This window comes from Esox lucius, chromosome 15 (assembly GCF_011004845.1).
Source record: "Esox lucius isolate fEsoLuc1 chromosome 15, fEsoLuc1.pri, whole genome shotgun sequence".
NCBI classification, from domain to species: Eukaryota; Metazoa; Chordata; class Actinopteri; order Esociformes; family Esocidae; genus Esox; species Esox lucius.
The window spans coordinates 2,082,741-2,106,770 of record NC_047583.1 but is presented as its reverse complement, the minus strand read 5'-3'; the positions used below and the strand labels follow the sequence as shown (position 1 = coordinate 2,106,770).

Genomic DNA, 24,030 nt, shown 5'->3' with positions numbered 1-24,030 from the left:
CTGCCAAGTAATGCAAACATATGTGCACAACTGTATCTATAATATTCAATAATTCTACCAATTGCCTCTAGTTTACACTGTTATGTATATTTCTGCCATACTTGCCATATCTAATTGTTCAATAATGCTACCCAGATTGCTGCTAGTTTACAGTGTTATGTATACTTTTGCTTTATTTTATTATTTTTGGACTGGCTATATTTTTGCTTATATGTTTTTCTTCTTTATTCTCACTATGTGTCAGGTGCCGTGTCACAAGAATTTCACTGTGCAGGTTGACACTGCGTTGTTCGATGCATTTGACTAATAAACCTTGAAACTGAAACCCCTCTCTTCCCCTTGTCTGAATCCATCTTCCCTTCTCCCTTCTTCCTGTCTTCTCCTACCCTTGCTTGGTCCATAATGTTATGGCTGATCGGTGTATGAGCCAGACCTTGGATTAGGGGGAAGATGTAATGTTATGGCTGATCGTGTATGAGCCAGACCTTGGATTAGGGGGAAGATATGCCGTTAAACAAGATGATGATCCAGAAACCAGCAGCCAAAGCTGTACTGCACCGGTTTTAAAACAAGAAACAATATGCTGCCCAGTCAAAGTCATGCCACAGTCCAATTGAGAATCCGTGGCGAGAAACCAACCGTGCCAATCCAACTTGCATGGTTGGTTTCTTGCCACATCTTAGATTCTGGTATGTAAGAAGAGCAAGTAGAATTTATCTGTCTCCAACCGATGCCATCATTAAATGCTGGCCAAATACCAAGATCAAATGTGAATCATTCAGGGGCAGGTTGGAAAACGACCCCCACTGCTCTCTGGGGTTTCAAGCTGGATCGACTCAAAAGGTGACCTGGTGTGACTAGGAACTTACCTACAGTGTTGTGCCCCCACCCAAGGAACTTTGCTGAGAACATCATGACACCTACCCAACACGTGAGGCCCACTATTGGAAACGAATTCAACAGAAATAAGACCTCTCACAGGGTTAACTATAGAAGGAAACGACAGCTACTGTGTCATTACAACACGTTCACACCAAGTAGAAGGAGACAGTTTTGCTCATGACACCCCACCCCCAGAGAAACAGCAGCAGAATAAGGTGAACAATAATTTCTCAGCTTGACTGTTGAGAGGCAGTTACATTTAGGGAGGATGGGTGGAAAAAACACAGAATGGTAATAAGCACAGTCCAAAAACACTGACAATAAGGTTCACTTTATTTTTTTTACATTTTTTTCCACAGAATACTTACAAAAACCATAGACAATACAAATGCACAGTAAAGACCCACAAGCAAACAAGGGAATCTATCTACATGATAAATACAAAACATGAATTCAGAGCCCCTCACATAATGATGCTTCAAATTAAGCAGCAACGTTTAAAAAGGTGTGAGAGTCCTCCTCACAGCGAGGGGGCAGCAGTGAGTAGGCACTTGGCGTCTCTGGAGAGGAAGCGAACTCCGGGCCTTGAGCCCCAGGTCTGCTGCAGCATCTCACGGTCCAGTTTGTTGAGCCTCTGGGAGCACAGCCGCAGGTCCTGGACCAGTTCTGACAGGCCATCCAGACCAGCGCTGTCCCAGGGACCCACTACCTGGCAACCTGAAACAGTGACAGATTATATAAGCCGTTTGGAAGACCCTTTTCTCCAACATCACTAGTTCTGAAGGCAGCCATTTCACATCTTGCGGGCCCCAGGAATCATACCCCAAATCCTGAGGTTACAGGCATCCAAATTCGCCAGAAAAAGCAAAGGGTCACAGAGAGAATGAAAGCCAGATTGAGAACCAATAGACCGTTTCCTGTACCTTGGAGGTTGAGATAGGTCAAAGGTCGCTGAGCATCACGAAGGGCGGAGAGGAGGCTGTGTAGCCCCGCTGAGGTCACCGCCGGGTTCCCCGACAGGTCCAGTGACACAATGGAGGGACAGACGAGCAAACACCTGGACGGCAAGACACAGAGACCAAGCCGAGGTCACCACTCAGGTCAGACAATCTGAAAACACTGGCGTCACCGAAACACGGGATTACGACGGGAATTCACACCAACAACACCAACCTGGCGAGGGTTGCCATGCCGCCGTCTGTCAGTCCGTTTCCAGCAAGACTCAAATGGGTCAGGGAGCACTCACCCTGCGGAACACACAAACAGTCAATGAGAAGAACCGTATCCACCGTAACCCCTCCTCCATTTTCAACAAAGGGTCAGATCATTAGCGACAGGGGTGTGCTGAACTCTAACAGTCATATTCATAATTACAGTGGGGAAAACAAGTATTTGATACTGGTCACCCCTCTGAGCCTGGGTCCTCTCTAGGTTTCTTCCTAAAATTCGACATTCTTAGGGAGTTTTTCCTAGCCACTGAAATTCAACACTACTGTTGTTTGCTCCTTGGGGTTTAAGGCCGGGTGTCTCTGTAAAGCACTTTGTGACAACTGCTGTTGTAAAAAGGGTTTTATAAATACATTTGATTGATTGATTGATTTGATAGGAAGCCCCGACAGCAGATACGATAAGGCCCAGGGAGGCCCGACAGCAGATATGTTAAGGCCCAGGAAGGCCAGACAGCAGATACGGTAAGGCCCAGGGAGGCCCGACAGCAGATACGATAAGGCCCAGGGAGGCCAGACAGCAGATACGGTAAGGCCCAGGGAGGCCCGACAGCAGATACGATAAGGCCCAGGGAGGCCAGACAGCAGATACGGTAAGGCCCAGGGAGGCCCGACAGCAGATACGATAAGGCCCAGGGAGGCCCGACAGCAGATACGATAAGGCCCAGGGAGGCCCGACAGCAGATATGTTAAGGACTAGGGAGGCCAGACAGTGAAGTAGAGGAAAATACTGCTGCTAAAATTATCAATTATTATTGTGTAATTGATACATTTCAGTTTTGCAGCAGGTAAGTGAATACGGCTCATTCCATGTCAAGCTGTGAAAATGTTCAACATGCCTCAAACGTGTGGTTAGAATTAATTTGAAACAACACAGACCACATTACCCTTTACAGACAAAACAGCAGTGTTGACTATAAACCACAGTGACATCCTCTGCGTTAAAACTGAACATGGCGGTTTCTGATAAACCTTACAGCCAGATGGCTGGACATCAGATGTCAAGTAATCAGCTGAACAAGTACATGGTGACGTGTTTTGCGGTAATAATTCTGTTAAGAATCAGCATTCATATGACGTCCATTTGTCTTGGCGTGTTGAAGATGTGTGAATAATTTAGTTGTCTTGGCGTGTTGTGGATGTGTGAATATTTCTGTTGGGGATCAGCATTCATATGACATCCTTTTGTCTTGGCGTGTTGTGGATGTGTGAATAATTCAGTTGCCTTGGCGTGTTGTGGATGTGTGAATACTTCTGTTGAGGATCAGCATTCATATGACTTCCTTTTGTCTTGGCGTGTTGTGGATGTGTGAATAATTCAGTTGTCTTGGCGTGTTGTGGATGTGTGAATACTTCTGTTGAGGATCAGCATTCATATGACGTCCTTTTGTCTTGGCGTGTTGTGGATGTGTGAATAATTCAGTTGTCTTGGCGTGTTGTGGATGTGTGAATAATTCAGTTGTCTTGGCGTGTTGTGGATGTGTGAATATTTCTGTTGGGGATCAGCATTCATATGACACCCTTTTGTCTTGGCGTGTTGTGGATGTGTGAATAGCAATGGAATCATTGGAATCATTGGTTGGAACATCATACAATAATGAACAAACAAAACAACATTCACCTGCTATTGGATCGACCATCACCAAACACCGGATTCATCACCAAACACCGGATACATCACCAAACACCGGATACATCACCAAACACCGGATACATCTTATTCCCTGAACTCTCTAACTCTGCGCTCGAATCCCAGCGACAACGGTGGCCCATTTGGTCACGTGGAGATTTGATGCTTGAAAGAGACTAAGACTAAATGTTAACAAGAAACCCGGCAAGCCTGGTTCTGCCGGCCCGCAGCAGAAAGTGTTGACCGTGATTGCCCTCTCGAGATTCGAACGCGAGTCGCCCACGTGAAAGGCTGTGTCGTTCACCACTGCACCACAGAGATATACACTCACCTAAAGGATTATTAGGAACACCATACTAATACTGTTTCACCCCCTTTCGCCTTCAGAACTGCCTTAATTCTACGTGGCATTGATTCAACAAGGTGCTGAAAGCATTCTTTAGAAATGTTGGCCCATATTGATAGGACAGCATCTTGCAGTTGATGGAGATTTGTGGGATGCACATCCAGGGCACGAAGCTCCCGTTCTACCACATCCAAAAGATGCTCTATTGGGTTGAGATCTGGTGACTGTGGGGGCCATTTCAGTACAGTGAACTCATTGTCATGTTCAAGAAACCAATTTGAAATGATTCGAGCTTTGTGACATGGTGCATTATCCTGCTGGAAGTAGCCATCAGAGGATGGGTACATGGTGGTCATAAAGGGATGGACATGGTCAGAAACAATTCTCAGGTAGGCCGTGGCATTTAAACGTCTGCCAAGAAAACATCCCCCACACCATTACACCACAACCACCAGCCTGCACAGTGGTAACAAGGCAAGATGGATCCATGTTCTCATTCTGTTTACGCCAAATTCTGACTCTACCATCTGAATGTCTCAACAGAAATCGAGACACATCAGACCAAGCAACATTTTTCCAGTCTTCAACTGTCCAATTTTGGTGAGCTTGTGCAAATTGTAGCCTCTTTTTTCCCTATTTGTAGTGGAGATGAGTGGTACCCGGTGGGGTCTTCTGCTGTTGTAGCCCATCCGCCTCAAGGTTGTGCGTGTTGTGGCTTCACAAATGCTTTGCTGCATACCTCAGTTGTAACGAGTGGTTATTTCAGTCAAAGTTGCTCTTCTATCAGCTTGAATCAGTCGGCCCATTCTCCTCTGACCTCTAGCATCAACAAGGCATTTTCGCCCACAGGACTGCCGCATACTGGATGTTTTTCCATTTTCACACCATTCTTTGTAAACCCTAGAAATGGTTGTGCATGAAAATCTCAGTAACTGAGCAGATTGTGAAATACTCACCAACAACCATGCCACGCTCAAAATTGCTTAAATCACCTTTCTTTCCCATTCTGACATTCAGTTTGGAGTTCAGGAGATTGTCTTGACCAGGACCACAAACCTAAATGCATTGAAGCAACTGCCATGTGATTGGTTGATTAGATAATTGCATTAATGAGAAATTGAACAGATGTTCCTAATAATCCTTTAGGTGAGTGTATATATGCTGGGTGTTGGTTTATATTCATATTTCATTAGACACCATTAACCATTGTGTTAAACTGAGTAATGTTTCTTATTAAGTTTACTTCCACCACAAATAATATCTATGAACTGCATGACTTTTGTCACTGGCCATTTTAGAAGCTTATTAGCCAGTAATATGTCGCTAGACACCATTAAGCATTGTGTTAAACTGACTAGTGTTTCTTAAGTTCACCTCCGTCACAAATAGCATCTATGAACTGTATGGCTTTTGCCACTGGACGCTTTAAAAGCTTATTATCCATTCGTGAATGACATTGATACAATAACTACTGTATCAATATAGGTAATAACAGACTTTCGTCAAGTGAAAAGATGAGAGAATCGTGTAGCCAGCAAAGTGTTTGTCTATCCAGAACAAATCCTAAGACATCCACCAGAAATAGTCGCAATATAACAGTAACCAGTTTCATTTTAGGCTTTGTGATGGCAATTCCATCCATTAGAACTCCTTCTAGGTAAGGCAGAGATCAAAATACTCTTTAACACAAATACAGGTCATTAATATTTGCAAATAGAGACAGAAAGACACTAAAACACTAAGACACAGAAACACCTCCTTTTGTATGGCAAGAAGGTGAGACAACATCTCACAAAATAACTGACCTTTGAGCAACAATCAGCCTAGTCTTGTTCCTTTGATTAGTTTAGCTCTGTATTAACACATCTTGCATTTTGCTACTGTCTATATACATGAACTCAGTACTTTACTATCAACACAGCATGTAGCTAGTGCTTTTTCACTCTAGTATACAATGGTATAATTAATAAATACATCAGCTCAATACATTTCCTCCATAGCTTCCTATAATGTAGCTACTGAAGGTTGTAGACAGCAAAGTTTTTGTCTGTCCTGAACAAATCCTCAGGCATAACGTGTTTTGTGGCGGGAGTCGAACGCGGGGCCTGCTGTTCGTAGCCTGCATCTCCAACCACTACGCTATTTAACAAGAGGTCAGTCAGTCACTCAGTAAGAGACATTCGCTCTTTTAGGCCGGCTCCGCTTACACGGTCCGGAAAAAAAAGATGTACACATCTAATGGCTGAAGCCAGACTCCCTTTCTGGTCACTTGACACCTCTACAGTACATAACCCGATGGTCACCAAAAACCATTTCAAATTGAGTGAGGTTAAGCTGCGCAAGGCTTACGCTCCAAACAGATTTTGAGAATCAAGCCTTCCTTCTTCCGCCACGAGCTTGATGGCAAGAATAAAGAGAGGAGGCCGCAAAGCGCTTTTCTTTACCTGAGTCACAATCTACGACGCCTACGCCAAAACATACAGAGCATAGGTGGCATCTGAAGACAACAGATTCTCCTAACAGCTTTTTACAACTGCTACCAAATAACAGATTCAATTCAGGACATTCCAGCTCCAAACTACGTCTTCCAGACAGCTCCACAACAAACTGCAAATATATACAGTCATCAATAACTTCTCTCTCAAATGACGCATGTTGTGTATGTGATCTTAGTAGGACTGTGATGTGGCTCAAGTTCTCCACCAAGGGACTACTGCTTTCTGGCAGGGTATAGTCTACCCCACCCAGTCAGGACACAGCCACGAAGAGTCAACGCCAACCCATCTCACTGGGATCAGTTAACCCCTGCATACATGCATTCGTTGTCGTAACTGTAACTGAGTAAAAATCGAGCACAGCTTTACTAAGAAACACGTGTCTGTAGCCAAATGTCATTATGGACCATCCCCTGTAAAACAAAAACTACTTCCTGCTACAAATGAAGGTACATTTTACGTAATTGGATAAATCATGGCCTGAGACACACAGAGCTATATTTAGTTTGATCACAAGATTGTTTAGTAATGTCCACACAAGTATAACAATTCCACAGGTGTGTGTGTGTGTGTGGACATTCATACCTGAGACAGGACCGACATCAGTTGTTCTAATGACGGTTGATCAGCTGACCCACAGCGGATGGCAGACAGGTGAAGGTGTGTGAGACAATGAAGAGGCAAAGTCTTTAGAACCAGCTCAAAGCCTGTAGAGCCCAGTGCATTGTGGGACAGATTCACTGACTTCAAGTGACCGGTGCCTGAAGGACAAGAACAAAACAGCTTAGAAACAGACATATTTATCCCCAGTAAAAGACTCACTTATCCCCAGTAAAAGACCCACTTATCCCCAGTAAAAGACCCACTTATCCCCAGTAAAAGACCCACTTATCCCCAGTAAAAGACCCACTTATCCCCAGTAAAAGACCCACTTATCCCCAGTAAAAGACTCACTTATCCCCAGTAAAAGACCCACTTATCCCCAGTAAAAGACCCACTTATCCCCAGTAAAAGACCCACTTATCCCCAGTAAAAGACTCACTTATCCCCAGGTAAAGACCCACTTATCCCCAGTAAAAGACCCACTTATCCCCAGTAAAAGACCCACTTATCCCCAGTAAAAGACTCACTTATCCCCAGTAAAAGACTCACTTATCCCCAGTAAAAGACCCACTTATCCCCAGTAAAAGACTCACTTATCCCCAGTAAAAGACTCACTTATCCCCAGTAAAAGACTCACTTATCCCCAGTAAAAGACTCACTTATCCCCAGGTAAAGACCCACTTATCCCCAGGTAAAGACCCACTTATCCCCAGGTAAAGACTCACTTATCCCCAGTAAAAGACTCACTTATCCCCAGTAAAAGACTCACTTATCCCCAGTAAAAGACTCACTTATCCTCAGTAAAAGACTCACTTATCCCCAGTAAAAGACTCACTTATCCCCAGTAAAAGACTCACTTATCCCCAGGTAAAGACCCACTTATCCCCAGGTAAAGACCCACTTATCCCCAGGTAAAGACCCACTTATCCCCAGTAAAAGACTCACTTATCCCCAGTAAAAGACCCACTTATCCCCAGTAAAAGACCCACTTATCCCCAGTAAAAGACTCACTTATCCCCAGTAAAAGACTCACTTATCCCCAGTAAAAGACTCACTTATCCCCAGTAAAAGACTCACTTATCCCCAGGTAAAGACCCACTTATCCCCAGGTAAAGACCCACTTATCCCCAGTAAAAGACCCACTTATCCCCAGTAAAAGACTCACTTATCCCCAGGTAAAGACTCACTTATCCCCAGTAAAAGACTCACTTATCCCCAGTAAAAGACTCACTTATCCCCAGTAAAAGACTCACTTATCCCCAGTAAAAGACCCACTTATCCCCAGTAAAAGACCCACTTATCCCCAGGTAAAGACTCACTTATCCCCAGTAAAAGACTCACTTATCCCCAGTAAAAGACCCACTTATCCCCAGTAAAAGACCCACTTATCCCCAGTAAAAGACTCACTTATCCCCAGTAAAAGACCCACTTATCCCCAGTAAAAGACTCACTTATCCCCAGGTAAAGCGGCACCCCCCCAGTATTTCACTCCAGGAAATATGTTACCAGACATCTCTCTGAATGTCCTGGATCAAATTAAGATCAAAATAGTTTTTACTATAGTTAACTAAGTAGGGAAAGTGTACCAATTATGACCAAAATCTACATTTTAACACTTATATGTACCGCATGTTTTTCCCGCAAAACAAAGTGGAGATGAATTTCCCATTGTTTCTTGTCAGGCAACTTTTTCTATTCAGGTGTGTCACAGTCACGTTCCTGTAAGATGTGCGTTAGTGTTGCACAAACTTTGTTTTCTTACATACTTAATTAGCATGTTTACCTGCAAGGGCACCGGCCAGCAACAGGCGATGTAGCTGTAAGCACCGGGCGGTGAGGTTGCAGGCCTGAAGGGACAGGCTGGCCAATAGGGGGCAGGCAGACAGGAGACAGGACAAGGCCTGGGACAGACCATCACCCAGAGGGTTCACACTCAGGTCCCACTCCTCCAGACACTAGAGAGAGATGGAGGGAGGATCAGATCCAAAATGTATTCAATGGAAGGTATTTGTTGGTTAAAGGAGATGATTGTCTGAAGAGGCCGGGGGTGGTGGGTGGAGGCCAGAGGGTGGTGGGCGGAGGCCGGGGGTGTGGGTGGAGGCCGGGAGCGGTGGATGGAGGCCAGGGGGTGGAGCCCAGGGGCGGTGGGTGGAGCCCAGGGGCGGTGGGTGGAGCCCAGGGGCGGTGGGTGGAGCCAAGGGGGTGGTGGGTGGAGACCTGGGGTCGGAGACCGGGGGTGATGGGTGGAGGCCAGGGGTGTGGGTGGAGGCCGGGAGCGGTGGATGGAGGCCAGGGGGTGGAGCCCAGGGGCGGTGGGTGGAGGCCAGGGGCGGTGGGTGGAGACCGGGGGCGGTGGGTGGAGGCCAGGGGGTGGAGCAAGCGCATGCCCCATTACTAAGGTCATCAACACATTGTTTGGTCAGGGGGTGTTTCCAAGCGGCTGGAAGTCAACCATAATAACAGGCATCTTTAAATCAGGTGACCCTGCTGACGTGAGAAACTACAGGCCCGTTAGTATTATCACCTGTGGTGTCGAAGGAGGCCGGAAAATGTGTAGCAGAGCAACTGACTGCCCACCTCAACAACAGCCCCCCCACAACAACAGCCCCCCCACAACAACAGCCCCCCCACAACAACAGCCCCCCCACAACAACAGCCCCTCCACATTACACTCCCTGCCGTTTGGCTTTAGAGCAAAATAATCCACAGAGATGGCCAACTCCTTTCTTCTGGAAACTGTGAAGTCCAAGATGGACAAAGGGGGTGCTGTTGTGGCTGTATTTGTAGACCTGAGGAAAGCTTTTGACCCTGCTGACCATGTGGTTCTCATCACAAAACTGTCCACGTTCAACTTTCCCCCAATGACTTGCGATGGATGAAATCACACCTTTTACCTTGTTTCACCTTAAATGATTTTTTGTAATGGAAGTTCTGCTGTTATCAGAGGACTAATGCAAATGTAACAATTGTAAAAGTTATTAATAACCTGCCTAGGGACTGCGGTTGAACATTATCCAGACATCAGCTGATGCGTCGCTAAGCCAAAGTATACTCAGGTTTCCTGGCTGAGCTGGCTGCAATCATGCAATGGTGGGAAATGTTTTCCTGGCTAACAACAACTAAGCAAAGTTTGGACGTCAAAGTGTATCTGATCATGTGTTTGCCGACTGGCTACAGTTCCCCCCCACGTAACACAGACACTTCCAGCAAGATCAGACATGATGTCAAAAAAGAGTATTGTCTCAGAACAGAGTGCGAAACAAGACGTGGATTTCAGTTTATTTGGGTGGCCTGCCCAGGCCCAACCCAATCGTCCAATCAGCAGCAGCTCTTCTGTGGCAAGCCACAAGAAAACGTGAACATGAATTTGTTCTGACTGACAGAACAATAGTGTTGTTCATCATTGTCAGATAACACGTACGCACGGTGGTTCTCAGAAGACAAGACCCTTGCAGAGTGTCAACCTACTTCCCAACCACAAACACCTTTCGCACACTGTCCTTCCCACACACATCTGGCAGTGAGGCAGAGCAGGTAAGGGGCTTTGACAGTCACTGAACAAGAGCCATGGGCCCACGAGAACACAGCTCATCCTGAGGGGTCGTAGCTCAATGTTTACCATGAACTGTCATTGTCTAAGTGGGGTGCATTTGCTGTTTAAAAGGACATAAGTGGTGCAAAAAAATAAAAACATTGAAATTATATATAAATGATCTCTGTTTAGTTACCGGGAAAGCAGGTTGAGGTTGCCCTGCCAAGGCATTTGCTGCTTTCTTAAGCCCCTCCCCTGTGATGTCATTGGAGGACACATCTAGCAGGCGGAGCCGGGGCATCGTAACGGCGGCAGCAACCAGCTCGGGAAAGAGGTGGTCATGGAGTCGGTTCCCAGACAGTCGTAGCTGCGTGAGGCCGGCCTGCAGCTTGAGGGCGCGGAGGACAGGGGTGAGACTGGAGGGGGGCAGGCTGAGGCCACACAGAGACACAGAGGGACTCCCGTCCTGCACCTCACAGAGACGGAGCACGCGCTTGCTCTCCTCTGGCGACAACAAACACATCACAGTATGAATAAACAATGCACTCCAGTGTTACTAATAGGAGCAGTTAGGGTAAAGTGCTTTGCTCAAGGGTACAGACAGATGTGTCACCTTGTTAGCAAAGGGATTCAAAACAGCAGTGTCTCAAGTGAGTACCTGGACCTACCTCGGCCAACATTCTTACCTACGAGTCTGATACTCAAAGCAGAGCTCAGAAAAACAATTACAAAAAGGGAATTTCGTGCCATTCTTACATGTTTTTGTTATTAGTCAGGTGAACAATTTAATTGCAGGTAGCCTGCAAATATCCTATGAAGTGTTCTGTTATTTCAATGTTGGCTCCTTCTACCAAGCCCTGCCGATATACAGGTGTGAATTCAGTCTCTAGGATTATTGTGAAGTACAAAAATACTCTAATGTAAGTGGAGACCACTTGGTTTGGGGGGGGGCCTGTGACTGTCCTCTGATTTGGGGCCTCCACATCACTCAGTCCACCCCTGGATATGGTCATCAGGTCACCCACCCACTGCCAGATTATGACAGGCCTTCTTGTAGCGCTCAGGAAGAGGAGGAAGATCCCACGAAGATACCTCAGCCAGGACCTGCAGAGGACATCATCATCATCATGTGTCTTCACCCTCCTACTTCAGAGAATAGCTGCCCTGACCCACAGATCTCAGACCACCACATCCTCACAATTAAAGGTTATAATAAAAGTGAACAAGGCAGGGCGACAATTCCATTATTATCGTTTTAGAGTTTATTATTGGATTACTTTATCAGTAATCCAATAATGAAAAGAACATAATTGTTCATATTGCAATATGCTAACTTTGCTGATAATTAATTCAGAATAATAAACTATATTTAATTTGGGATGTAGTTATAATGCTGCATGCCAGTGGTATTTTATTTGCACTATTACAATTTCTATTTTAGAGAATACTATTAATAAATAGTTGTACAAAACAAAATCAGTTGTTTTCTTTCTCGAGCTCTTGCATTTAACTTTAAGCTTGAACAGTATATAAAAACTAAAGGTTGTGTTTCTGTAAAGTATATTTTAAGATTATAATGACGACATAGAAATACAAATAAATATATAATCATTAATATGGTATTAAGGGTTTTGTTTGGCCTCACTTCTTCATTGGAGTGGAGAACGGCCAGCAGGAGGTCTTGAGGGGAGAGGAGAGCGCCCTCTTTCTGCAGAGAGAGGCGTGGCAGGAGACCACAGGCCTGGTAGTATCGCTGGGAGGCCTGTTCACACAACCACAATACCGTGCACGAGTCTGCCTCACTGGGATGGACAAACACACACACACAAAGACCCACAAACACACAAAGACCCACACACACACACGTAAAGAGACAAGACACACACACACACACACGTAAAGACACACACAAATAAAAGATCAATGGGTCATGGTATTTTACTATTTTCTTTTAGGGGGGTGCTAAAGTATTCCGGGTGGGGTCATGAACAGCCTGTAATATGGGGGGGGGGGGGGGCTCAGACCCTCCCTGAGCACACAGATACTCTCTCCATATAGAACCTGGGGTTATTAAAGTTCAAACAGGGCCCCAGGGGGTCGACATCCTTTCAAATGTTCCTCTCTTCCCAACATGCAGGAGCTACAACACAGACACACCCACCTATGAGGAACTGGGATCAGAAACACGTTGTCTTGAACTCTGACCCGCATCCTGATTGGTGCAGGCATTGACCTGCCCACAGGCTGCTGAGGGACCTGACAGAAACAGGAAGAGATTTTACAAAAAGAACAGCTAGAACAGATATTTCCCCCTCAACCCAATGATCTTTGATAGGCAAAATGGTCTACTAATTATATTTCTATACTAAAAGCTCCCACTAGTTCATATACTGACTAGGATATTACACAAAACATTCTAAAGGCTAAAAAGTTTACTACTTGGCAACAAAGTATGTTGCAGTATGTTTGCAGTGACATTTCTCTGTCCAAAACTTGAAGATGACCGTTGAAGAAGGTTCCGGTAGTAATCTCATCCATCCTACCAGAGTGAGGTAACGAGTCTCAGAAGTGGGTTCAAGCAGCACTAGAAATATTAGATAGCCTACACAACACTCAGGTACTTGGTGGATTGGAAGTGGTATTTCTGCCCAGGTCCTGCTGGGCCTCTCTAACCTGCTGAGAGTCGGGGTGGTTCTGGGGCGGCCTGGAAACTCGAGGGACATCATCTGATGCAGTGGGGCTCTGTGACCTGCTGACCTCTCGGCGGCCCAGCCTAACCATGCCCGAGAGCTGAGTCATCTTCACCTGCCGTGGCCTGGAGGAGGAAGAGGTCGTCTTCATCGGAGAGAGATCCTTCCTGGAGGATGGCAGCACTGCAGGACGATAGAGAATATAAATTTAAAGTCCCATTCAGGAAATAAAGACGCAACGCGGCAAGGAAAACAGAAACGTCATCTAGCAAAATGTCAGATGACAGAAAAAGGACAAGGACTGTGTCTGAACACAGAGAAAGGACAGGAACGGGATGATCAAGCTTGTGTGCGGGTTCTTCGAGGAACAACAGGGTCATCAGTAAAAAGGTGTGTGTGTGTCATCTGTACAGGTGTGTGTGTGTGTGTGTGTGTGTGTGTAACCCACCACTGTTTGCCGGCTCAGTCGTATCTGAGTGTCGTATCCGAGTTCCGGCCGCCGACGATGTCGCACTCGAGCCCCACGATCCATTCGGACCCCCCCCCACTCTCCTTCTCTTCTTTGGCTGAACATCGCCCATGTCATCCTCCAGCCAATCGTCTATCAGATATTCCTCCTCGGGAACAAGCGCAGGCCTGCCATTGGATGAGATCGCCGGTGTGCTGCTGAACTGTGGCTGCGATAGGTTCTCGGCGAGGAGGCGGGACTTGGCGCTGCCCAGGCTGCGAATGGCACTGTGGTACTCTTCCCTACCAAAGGCAGGGGGCGCCCCAGTGGCCCTCACCTCAGAAACAGACGTGCTTACTTCCTGGCTGGGGGCCACATCTTGTGGAGTGGGGGCTGCTGGGAAACGGCGTGGGCGGACAGGCCTCAGGGGGCTGACAGAGGCGTCCAAATCACTGTGGTCGGAGGAGCTGCTGCTGTCATGCTGAAGAAAAGATACACATCATTTGTTAATCGCTCATGAGTCTCAAAATGACAAAGCTTCAAACACTTGCAGAAGTGCTCTTCTTGACTTACATTAAATACCCACCCTGAAGTGTTTGGTCTTAGAAAATCAGTTAGAAATTAATCGGATTCCCTAGGTTGTAAAATCAGTTTGACCTTAATCTCCTTCCCAAGGTTGTAATTCAACTAATACCCCAAAGAGGACAGAGGCCTCGGTCCCTCTGTGTCGTTGGGGGGGGCGTGGTGTGCCGTTACAGTGCCTCTGAGTGGGGCTCCGTGGGCTGGCACTGTCCTTGGGGCTCCTGGTTCTGGGCAGGCTTTCGGTGGACGGGTGGCGCCCTCTGGTGGGGATCAGAGGCTCTGAGTTCTCCGCGTCAAAAAGCTGACTGTCCTGCAGAGCATCACAGGGCTTCGGGGGCACGGGCACGGCTGTAACTACAATAGAGTAGAAATGGTCACTACATGGGGTAACTGTTAACGGGCTTATGGCAACATTACTATACATTTACACACACTTCAATAAACTGACATAAGGCTTACATCAATGGGGATACATTACAACTCAGAATGTACTACAAACCAAACCTGATTAGAGCCCTCCGCATCAATGCCCTCCTCCTTACCAGGCTAGAACCCTCCTCTCCTAAACAGGCTAGAACCCTCCCTCCTCTCCTAACCAGGCTAGAATCCTCCCTCCTCTCCTAACCAGGCTAGAATCCTCCCTCCTCTCCTAACCAGGCTAGAATCCCCCCTCCTCTCCTAACCAGGCTAGAACCCTCCCTCCTCTCCTAACCAGACTAGAACCCTCCCTCCTCTCCTAACCAGACTAGAACCCTCCCTCCTCTCCTAACCAGGCTAGAACCCTCCCTCCTCTCCTAACCAGGCTAGAACCCTCCCTCCTCACCTAACCAGGCTAGAACCCTCCCTCGTCTCCTAATCAGACTAGAACCCTCCTCACCTAACCAGGCTAGAACCCTCCCTCGTCTCCTAATCAGACTAGAACCCTCCTCACCTAACCCTGCTAGAGCCCTCCTCAGCAGTTTCTCCGTGCTGGACAGCTCCTGTCTGGCCTCCTGGTCCAGCTCTCTGCTGTACATCCTCTGCCACAGACGCAGGCTATCCAGGGCTGTCTCCCCCTGAGACAAACACACAGAACGTATACAGATCCACACACACACACACACAGAACATATACAGATCCACACACAAACACACAAACACACACACACACAGACAATGTATACAGATCCACACACACACACACACACACACACACACACACACACACACACACACACACACACACACACACACACACACACACACACACACACACACACACACACACACACACACACACACACACACTTCTGCTCTTATCACTGGGTACCAAAATGTCTTTATACTGAGTAACTATACTGTGTAACCAAGCCCTGAGATTAGTGAGTAAGGTAGGAGATGAACTCTAACCCAATCAAGACAGCAGGCTCATTGGATCCCAATCAGATCCTGCACAGACATTTAGCTAACAAAGTCGTTTTTTTAGCAAACAGTGCCTCACACTTTTGAAAATTAGACCACCTCCCCCCAAATTTAATAACACAATAAATACAAATCAAAAAAGACTATCACCCAACCCTTCATCAATCACCCAACCCTTCATCAATCACCCAACCCTTCATCAATCACCCAACCCTTCATCAATCACCCAACCCTTCATCAATCACCCAACCCTTCATCAATCACCCAACCCTTCATCAATCACCCAACCCTTCATCTACTAGACCTAGTAGGTCACCAGACTTAACATGACCATCCACTGAAAACTTCGGAAGCGGAGGGGGTTCGAGTCGACACGGCCGTTGCTAACTCCAGCACCCGCCACGCCACACCACGCAGTGCCAGACCACACCATGCCACGCCACGCACCACTCCACCCACCACACCCGCACCACCACTGGGCTGACCTTGGAGTTGCGGAGAGTGACCGATGCCCCCCTTTCCACCAGCACTCTGGCCACCTGGAAGTGACCACAGGTCAGGGCGTCATGCAGAGGCGTGACTCCCTCACACAGGGACCCCCCCGGGTCGTTGATGTTAGCCCCCCGATCCAGCAGCAGAGCCACCACGTCTGGGGGCGGGGGCAAAGAAGCTCAGAGTTATAATCCCGCTGACCTCTGACCTTGCTTCAATGATTTACAACCACAGGGCAAAAGCAGGTCACCTGTGTGGCCATGATTGCAGGCTTCATGGAGCGGCGTCCAGCCACAGTAGTCCCTGGGGTTGACAGGATGACCCTGAGGAACAGACACACGGCTTAAGGCTACTACAGACAGAACCAGGGATGAAACTTCATCTAAACCCCCAGGTCCATTTACCTGCTCCAGCAGGAACTGAACCTGCCTCAGGTTCCCGTCTATACAAGCTCTGTGGAGGGACGTCTCGCCCTTCTCATTCCTCTTGTTCCACTGAAAAAGAGAGCAGACCGACTGATGTGACTCTGATGCGACCCTGATGCGAGTGACCGAACACAAGTCAAACATGTGATGCTGATGTTGGCACCTACACGACCTGGCTTCCTCCTGCCGCCGGAGACCATCTTGTCATACTCCTCCAGATCATCGTCTATGAAGGAGACAAGAGACGCTCCAAGCAATCAGCCAGACTAAAGTGATCGGTTGAAGCAATGCCGCTTCACATAGCTGTGTCCAGGCAAAACGAGGGATGTGGAACTAAATGACCGTTAGCTCAAACCGTTAGATCAAATTTTGCCATAGAAACCAGCTATGTCTGCCTGCAGTGGAACAAACATATCTACCAGAGTCTGAGAGCTCTATGTCGCTGTCCTCCATCTGTTCACTGTTCTCTGTCTCATCTTCATCCTCCTCCCCCTCACTCCCACCCTCGGGACTCCAGCCTTCGGTCCTACGCAGCTCCTCCAGCCTGGCCTGTGTGTCATCAGCCTGCGACAAACCACAGCGCCTCTGGGCAGCCAGCCACGCCTTCAGGACTCGGCTCTGATGAGGAAACACAGAGGAATAGAAAGATACAGAGACCCAGAGGGACAGAGACCCAGAGAGAGAGACCCAGACCCAGAGAGACCCAGAGAGACCGAGACCCAGAGAGAGCGAGAGAGACCGAGACCCAGAGAGAGCGAGAGAGACCGAGACCCAGAGAGAGCGAGAGAGACCGAGACCCAGAGAGAGCGAGAGAGAGAGACCGAGACCCAGAGAGAGCGAGAGAGAGAGACCGAGACCCAGAGAGAGCGAGAGAGACCGAGACCCAGAGAGAGCGAGAGAGACCGAGACCCAGAGAGAGCGAGAGAGACCGAGACCCAGAGAGAGAGAGAGAGACCGAGAGAGAGACTGAGAAATAGAAAAGTCGATACACACGCGGTTTCTGTCGTTTGACCAACGTGGTGCTTTCTATTTCACAGACCAACAGGTGGTCTCCTCCGTCAGCGCACCTCCATCTACCCACCTGTAGTTTGGCTTGGCATGACCTCTGAGCACATCGCAAAGCTGTGTCATAGCTAATATCCACTTCCTCCAGGCTCTTCCCACTCTCCTCCTGGGCCGCAGCGATGGTCAGCCAAGTTTTACACTCCTGACAGACAGGCAGAGACAGGCAGAGACAGGCATAAATACCACATGTAATAAGGAGCAGTAATGGGCAGTCTTTAATATACTTCAGGGGAAAACGTTATATATTTCAATTGGATATGAAATCCTGCCCCGTCCATCTGATCAGTCACCCCAGGATAGTGTCACCTCTTTGGGGTTCCCGTGTCTGAGGGCCAGCTCCTGTCGGTAGTGTTCCACAGCCTGGTCGTAACGCCGAAGGTCTGTGTAGGTGGCAGCCAGAGAAACATGAATCACGGCCAGCTCCCGAGCTGGCTTGCCCAACGCCTCAGCACGGGACAGCTACACCGCAGAAACCACACAACACCCAGGTTCAGTCTGATATTACGGCGACAGAATGTCAATACATTCAAACGGACCTAAAGCCCAGTGAACAATAGCTGTGGAAAAAAAAAAACTCCATAGTTTGCGACAACACTCGTGAACCGTACGACCAGGAAGTGACAAGGAAAACTAGGTTCCCTGTGTGTGTCTGTGTCTGAGTGTGTGTGTGTCTGAGTGTGTGTGTGTCTGAGTGTGTGCGTGTCTGAGTGTGTGCGTATCTGAGTGTGTGCGTGTCTGAGTGTGTGCGTGTCTGAGTGTGTGCGTGTCTGATTGTGTGCGTGTCTGATTGTGTGTGTTTCTGATTGTGTGTGTTTCTGATTGTGTGTGTGTCTGAATGTGTGTGTGTCTGAGTGTCTGAGTGTGTGTGTGTGTGACTTACCTGCATGTGGTATGCATCCAGAGCCTTGCTATAGCAGCCGACCTTACAGTAGAGGTCCCCAAGCTGCTCGGCCAGCCCCACGGCCTCCTGGGAAGGCACGTCACCACCCAGGTCCCCCAGTGCCTCTTCCAGCTGACCACCCCTAATCGCTATAGCAACAACACAAAGACAGAATAAACAGAAAAATCTACGAAAACGCCATCTCGACCAGTCTATATAACGCCCCACCCCTCCCCCGTGAATATAGACCCAGAAACACATCGCTCTCATCCGGAGTTCCCTGGTGGTCACCTTGTTTGAAGGCCTTCTTTACTGCCTCTCTGTCCACAGCGTGCTGGGACCCCAGGGAGAAGGCCTTCTTCAGAGAACGCCTGGCCGCCACAAAGTCCCCCAAAGACAGCTGAACCTTTGGAATAAAGAAACAGACAAGCACTTATAGCTGGGATGGTTGAGTTACCATGTGCACAACAGTGCCAAAGATCAGAGAAGATTTATTTAGGGCTGGACTCAGGCACCCAAACTGACCCAAATGGAGCACGTATCGGTGATGATATTGATTAGAACCTCACAAATCAAACCTGGATTTTACATTTTTCAGATCAAATTTTTTCTTTCTTTCTATTTTACAGAGTAACTCATATTTAATGACAAATGACACGTCGTCCTGCTCAGCATTCCATTTCTGCCTCATCTACCTTGCCGATGGAGTGGAAGCACTCGCTCTCAATGAACTTGTCTTTGATCTTGCGGGCACACTCTTTGGCCTGCTCCAGGCTGCGCATGGCGTTGGAGTGGCGACCATTGCGGAAGTAGATGTTGCCCAGGTTGAAGTTGGCACGATACAGATCCTCCAGGAGCTGGTTCTTCCTAAACAGACACGACGGTGGGACACCGACACACTTAAAGGGACGCTGCAGAACTATCACATGATTTCAGACACATTTCAGCAGCAGAGCTCACAGGCCACCAGGAGCTCAATAAGCTTAAGAACAGTGTTGCTACTTGACAGTTTGTCTATATACCAAGACATGCAATCCATGTGTCCAACAAAATAATAATGCCCAGAGGTTATTTTTCTCCTGCTATGGTATCGCCACGATCTGGCTTTTCAGACAATAACGACAGATCCCAGATCAGCCCCTGGTAAAGGTGAGCTCTTACTCTGCAATGTAAACGCTGAGGCGGATGTATTCACTGCAGCGCTTGGGCTCCCCCAGGTGGTCACACACGAGACCCAGGTTGAGGTACAGCCGAGCTCTCATCTCACTCAGCTCACGATTACTCACTGTCCCTGAGGAGACACCAGGAGAGACATTAGAGTTTGTAAGGAAGGACAAAGTCTCTCGGTTCATCTCAGGACTAGGCAATGGGGTTTCTCCTGATTAAGAGGCTAATCTGGGCCAAACATATGGATTAACATCAAAAAATCTGAGACACACATAGCAGTTCGCAACAAATGGTCGGGCGCATGGACACACACCTTCCAGTTGGCTGTCTACAATATCCATGCTCTTCCTGAAGGCGTCTTCTGCCTGCCTCAAGCTCTCCTTTGAAGAGTCGGACTCGTAGCGGAAAAGGAAGGTTCGGCCGATGGTGGCTAGCGCTCTTTGTTCCTCGGCATGGTCGCTGACGGAGCGAGCCAGATCCAGGTGACATCGCTGGTGCTAAAGAAAACCCCAGCGAAATACTTCATTAATATCCTTGGTTTTTGCATGACATTCAACAAGTGGGACGGTGACGATTTACTATTGACAAAATCTAAGGATAAAGAATTAAAACTTTTGATTGTTCTACTTCTGACGTACAGGATGAAGAGAAAAGTGGATCAAAATGTGTTACAAAAGAGTCTAATCCGGAGATCTGATACAAGATGTTGAAGACTAAAAGCCATTTACGCACCCGTAAAGCAGCTTCTATGTTTCCCATCTCTGCATAACACTCCCCTATCTTACGATTGGCCACTGCACGTCCAATTACATCATTTATTGCCGTGGAAATTTGCAATTCCTGCCGATGTTCCTCAATGGCTGCTTCATAATCACCTGAAAACAAAAAGGTAAATAATTGTTGACATGAGTCACAAATAGATTACGGGACATTTGTTAAAAAAGAGATATGACAACACTGATATTTTCTCTATACAATAACAAAAGAAAATCACAAAGAAAGTCACACTTAACCATTTCTTGACAGCACTTCTCCCAGTTGATTGCAAAGACTGGCCTCTTCTCTGAAATTATTGCTGCTCTGGGCTTTGCTCTTTGCTTTTTGCAGTTCTGAAAAAATGTGACAACACAACAAAAGAAGGCCATTATAACCAGTTGCCAAATACCTTGATATGAAACATATTTAGTCATCAAAAGCAATCAGATGTACAGTGAGCAAAAAAAGTATTTGATCTCCTGCTGATTTTGTACGTTTGCCCACTGACAAAGAACTTATCAGTCTATCATTTTAATGTAGGTTTATTTGAAGAGACAGAATAACAACAACAAAAATCTCCAGAAAAACGAATGTCAAAAATGTTAAATTGATTTGCATTTTAATTAATGAAATAAGTATTCGACCCCTCTGCAAAACATGACTTAGTACTTGGTGGCAAAACCCTTGTTGGCAATCAGAGGTCAGACGTTTCTTGTAGTTGGCCACCAGGTTTGCACACATCTCAGGAGGGATTTTGTCCCACTCCTCTTTGCAGATCTTCTCCAAGTCATTAAGGACTTGGTCATTAAGGATTTTCTATGGGATTAAGCTCTGGAGACTGACTAAGCCACTCCAGGACCTTAATGTGCTTCTTCTTGAGATTGCCTTGGCGGTGTGTTTTAGGTCATTGTCATGCTGGAATACCCATCCACAACCCACTTTCAATGCCCTGGCTGGGAGAAGGAGGTTCTCACCCAAGATTTGACAGTACATGGCTCCGTCCATCGTCCCTTTGATGCATTGAAGTTGTCCTGTCCCCTTAGCAGAAAAACACCCCCAAAGCATAATGTTTCCACCTCCATGTTTGACGGTGGGATGGTGTTCTTGGGGTCATAGGCAGCATTCCTCCTCCAAACACAGTTGAGTTGATGCCAAATAGCTTTATTTTGGTCTCATCTGACCACAACACTTTTACCCAGTTCTCCTCCGAATCATTCAGATGTTCGTTTGCAAACTTCAGACGGGCCTGTACATGTGCTTTCTTGAGCAAAGGGACCTTGCGGGCGCTGCAGGATTTGTCCTTCACGGCGTAGTGTTACCAATTATTTTCTTGGTAACTATGGTCCCAGCTGCCTTGAGATCATTGACCAGATCCTACAGTGTAGTTCTGTGCTGATTCCTCACTGTTCTTATGATCATTGCAACTCCAGGAGGTGAGATCTTGCATGGAGCCCCAGACCGATGGAGATCGACAGTTCTTTTGTGTTTCTCCCATTTGCAAGTAATCGCACCAACTGTTGTCACCTTCTCACTAAGCTGCTTGGTGATGGTCTTGAAGTCCATTCCAGCCTTGTGTAGGTCTACAATCTTGGAATCTGATTGACTGATTGCTCTGTGGACAGGTGTCTTTTATACAGGTAACAAGCTGAGATTAAGAGCACTCCCTTTAAGAGTTATCTGTATAAAAGACACCTGGGAGCCAGAAATCTTTCTGATTGAGAGGGGATCAAATTTTTGACGTGTTTTTCTGTTTTTTTTGTTGTTATTCTGTCTCTCACTGTACAAATAAACCTTCTATTAAAATTATAGACTGATAATTTCTTTGTCAGTGGGCAAATTTACAAAATCAACAGCGAATCAAATACTTTTTTTCCCTCACTGTACATGTTATGACAAAGAACGTTTTGGGAAACTTGTTCCAGTCACTTTTGTGGAGTAAGGCTTAGATGATAGTCACTTTGTTTGTCAAAACCTCAATAACTAAACAGCAGAATGGCAGAAGGGTAATATTCTCCATCAGCTGACCATAGCAACTAAATGACATGCCTCTTGCTTTTCCGTATTGGTGATACTTTGTTTTGTAGCCAAAGTGTTGATCTCCAACACTTCAAAGGTTAAGGGGCCATCATAAAACTGCACTGCCTACTAATGAATGCTAATGGAGATTGTTTATGTTTTTGTACTTGGTTGCATACTCTTTGCATGCAATGATGAAGTCTAAAGCCCAGATGATAGTAATCTTCCCTGGCTGTGCCACGCCTGAACATCAGCAATTTTAAGTTCCTGCTTGTGCTAAGACTGTTTGCCTTCAGGCGTTTCTTCAGAACATGAAAGGCTCAGTCTGATTCAGAGTGGTTGACAGGCCTTCGGCCCTGAAGATCTCCCAACTTGCTATGACAGTATGTTTGGGGTAATCCTCTTGCTGTTTGATTTAGGAGACAAGGTTTTCTCTACACCAAATTAATTCTGCTGCCATCAGCAGTTAGATCACCAAGAAAAGTGATTCAGTTCCAGTGGCAGCCACACATGTCCAAGCCATGACACTACCTACACAATATTTCCCAGATGAGGTGGTAAACTTTGGATCAGGTACAGTTCCTCTTTTTCTTCACCCCTTTCTCTTTCCATCCTTCTGGTACGGGTAAATCTTTTTATTATTATCTGCCCATAAGACTTCGTTCCTGCATTATACATGATCCTCAATGTACTTATTCAGCCAACTGCGATCTGGCCTTTCTATTCTTGGGACTTACTGTATATACGTATTGTACATTGCTTTCTGTCATTGTACCAGGTGCAATTAAAGAGGAGTTTACAAAGAAACAAACTTCACAGAACCATTATTCTAGTCCTACTCATTGGACGTAAGATCGAAGGGGAACAACTTACGTTTTATCTCCCGGGCAGCGCTCATCTTGTTTCGTCTGACAGCGTAGACAGAAATGACAATCCAAAAATAAATCTAAGCTCTACCTTATCGATCGACTGCTAACCATCATCGAGGTTAAGGTACTGTATTTACGTACAGGGCAGTCTACCCAGCAAAACAACTACGTTACGTTTGCTGCCTAAGAAACAATTGTGAAGACTCTAGCTAACGTTAGCTAATAGCTTCCGCTTTCTACTCGCTGCTTATATTTTTTACTGCATACATCATAGCACTGTCTCTATACTATGTTATTCTTGATCGTAATCCATAGTTTCCAAGTGATCCGAATCATAACATTAAACCGGGTTTGTAGGTACGATCGCTTGTTTTTCTTTCTATAACTTTCCATAAAGCCCCGCCAATGTTTATGCCAATCCCGGCTCTGCAGGTTGCTCATTGGCTGACGGTCTGGCGCTTGAATGTGACGTAAAGTCTAATCAAAGTGCATCTTTGTTTATAAAGAACAATAATAATGATTATA

The 24,030-nt window shown here is 46.6% G+C and overlaps 1 protein-coding gene across 1 annotated transcript; it reads right to left on the bottom strand.

Annotated features, from left to right (window-relative positions):
* Nucleotides 1-1,197: 1,197 nt before the first annotated feature.
* tonsl (tonsoku-like, DNA repair protein) lies at nt 1,198-23,936 on the bottom strand. The gene is made up of 28 exons (XM_029125339.2): nt 23,510-23,936; nt 20,878-20,973; nt 20,597-20,739; nt 20,178-20,361; nt 19,859-19,988; nt 19,393-19,564; nt 18,989-19,103; nt 18,698-18,846; nt 18,124-18,276; nt 17,834-17,959; nt 17,172-17,370; nt 16,920-16,978; nt 16,732-16,821; nt 16,578-16,650; nt 16,321-16,484; nt 15,366-15,489; nt 14,547-14,788; nt 13,853-14,333; nt 13,388-13,587; nt 12,876-12,970; nt 12,360-12,516; nt 11,740-11,818; nt 10,911-11,218; nt 8,966-9,137; nt 7,165-7,340; nt 2,056-2,129; nt 1,806-1,939; nt 1,198-1,599 (listed from the first exon to the last, which is right to left on the bottom strand). Exons 1-28 carry the CDS (start codon nt 23,532-23,534, stop codon nt 1,403-1,405), a joined length of 4,317 nt encoding a protein of 1,438 aa, XP_028981172.2. The 5' UTR covers nt 23,535-23,936; the 3' UTR covers nt 1,198-1,402.
* Between the last annotated feature and the right edge of the window lie 94 nt (nt 23,937-24,030).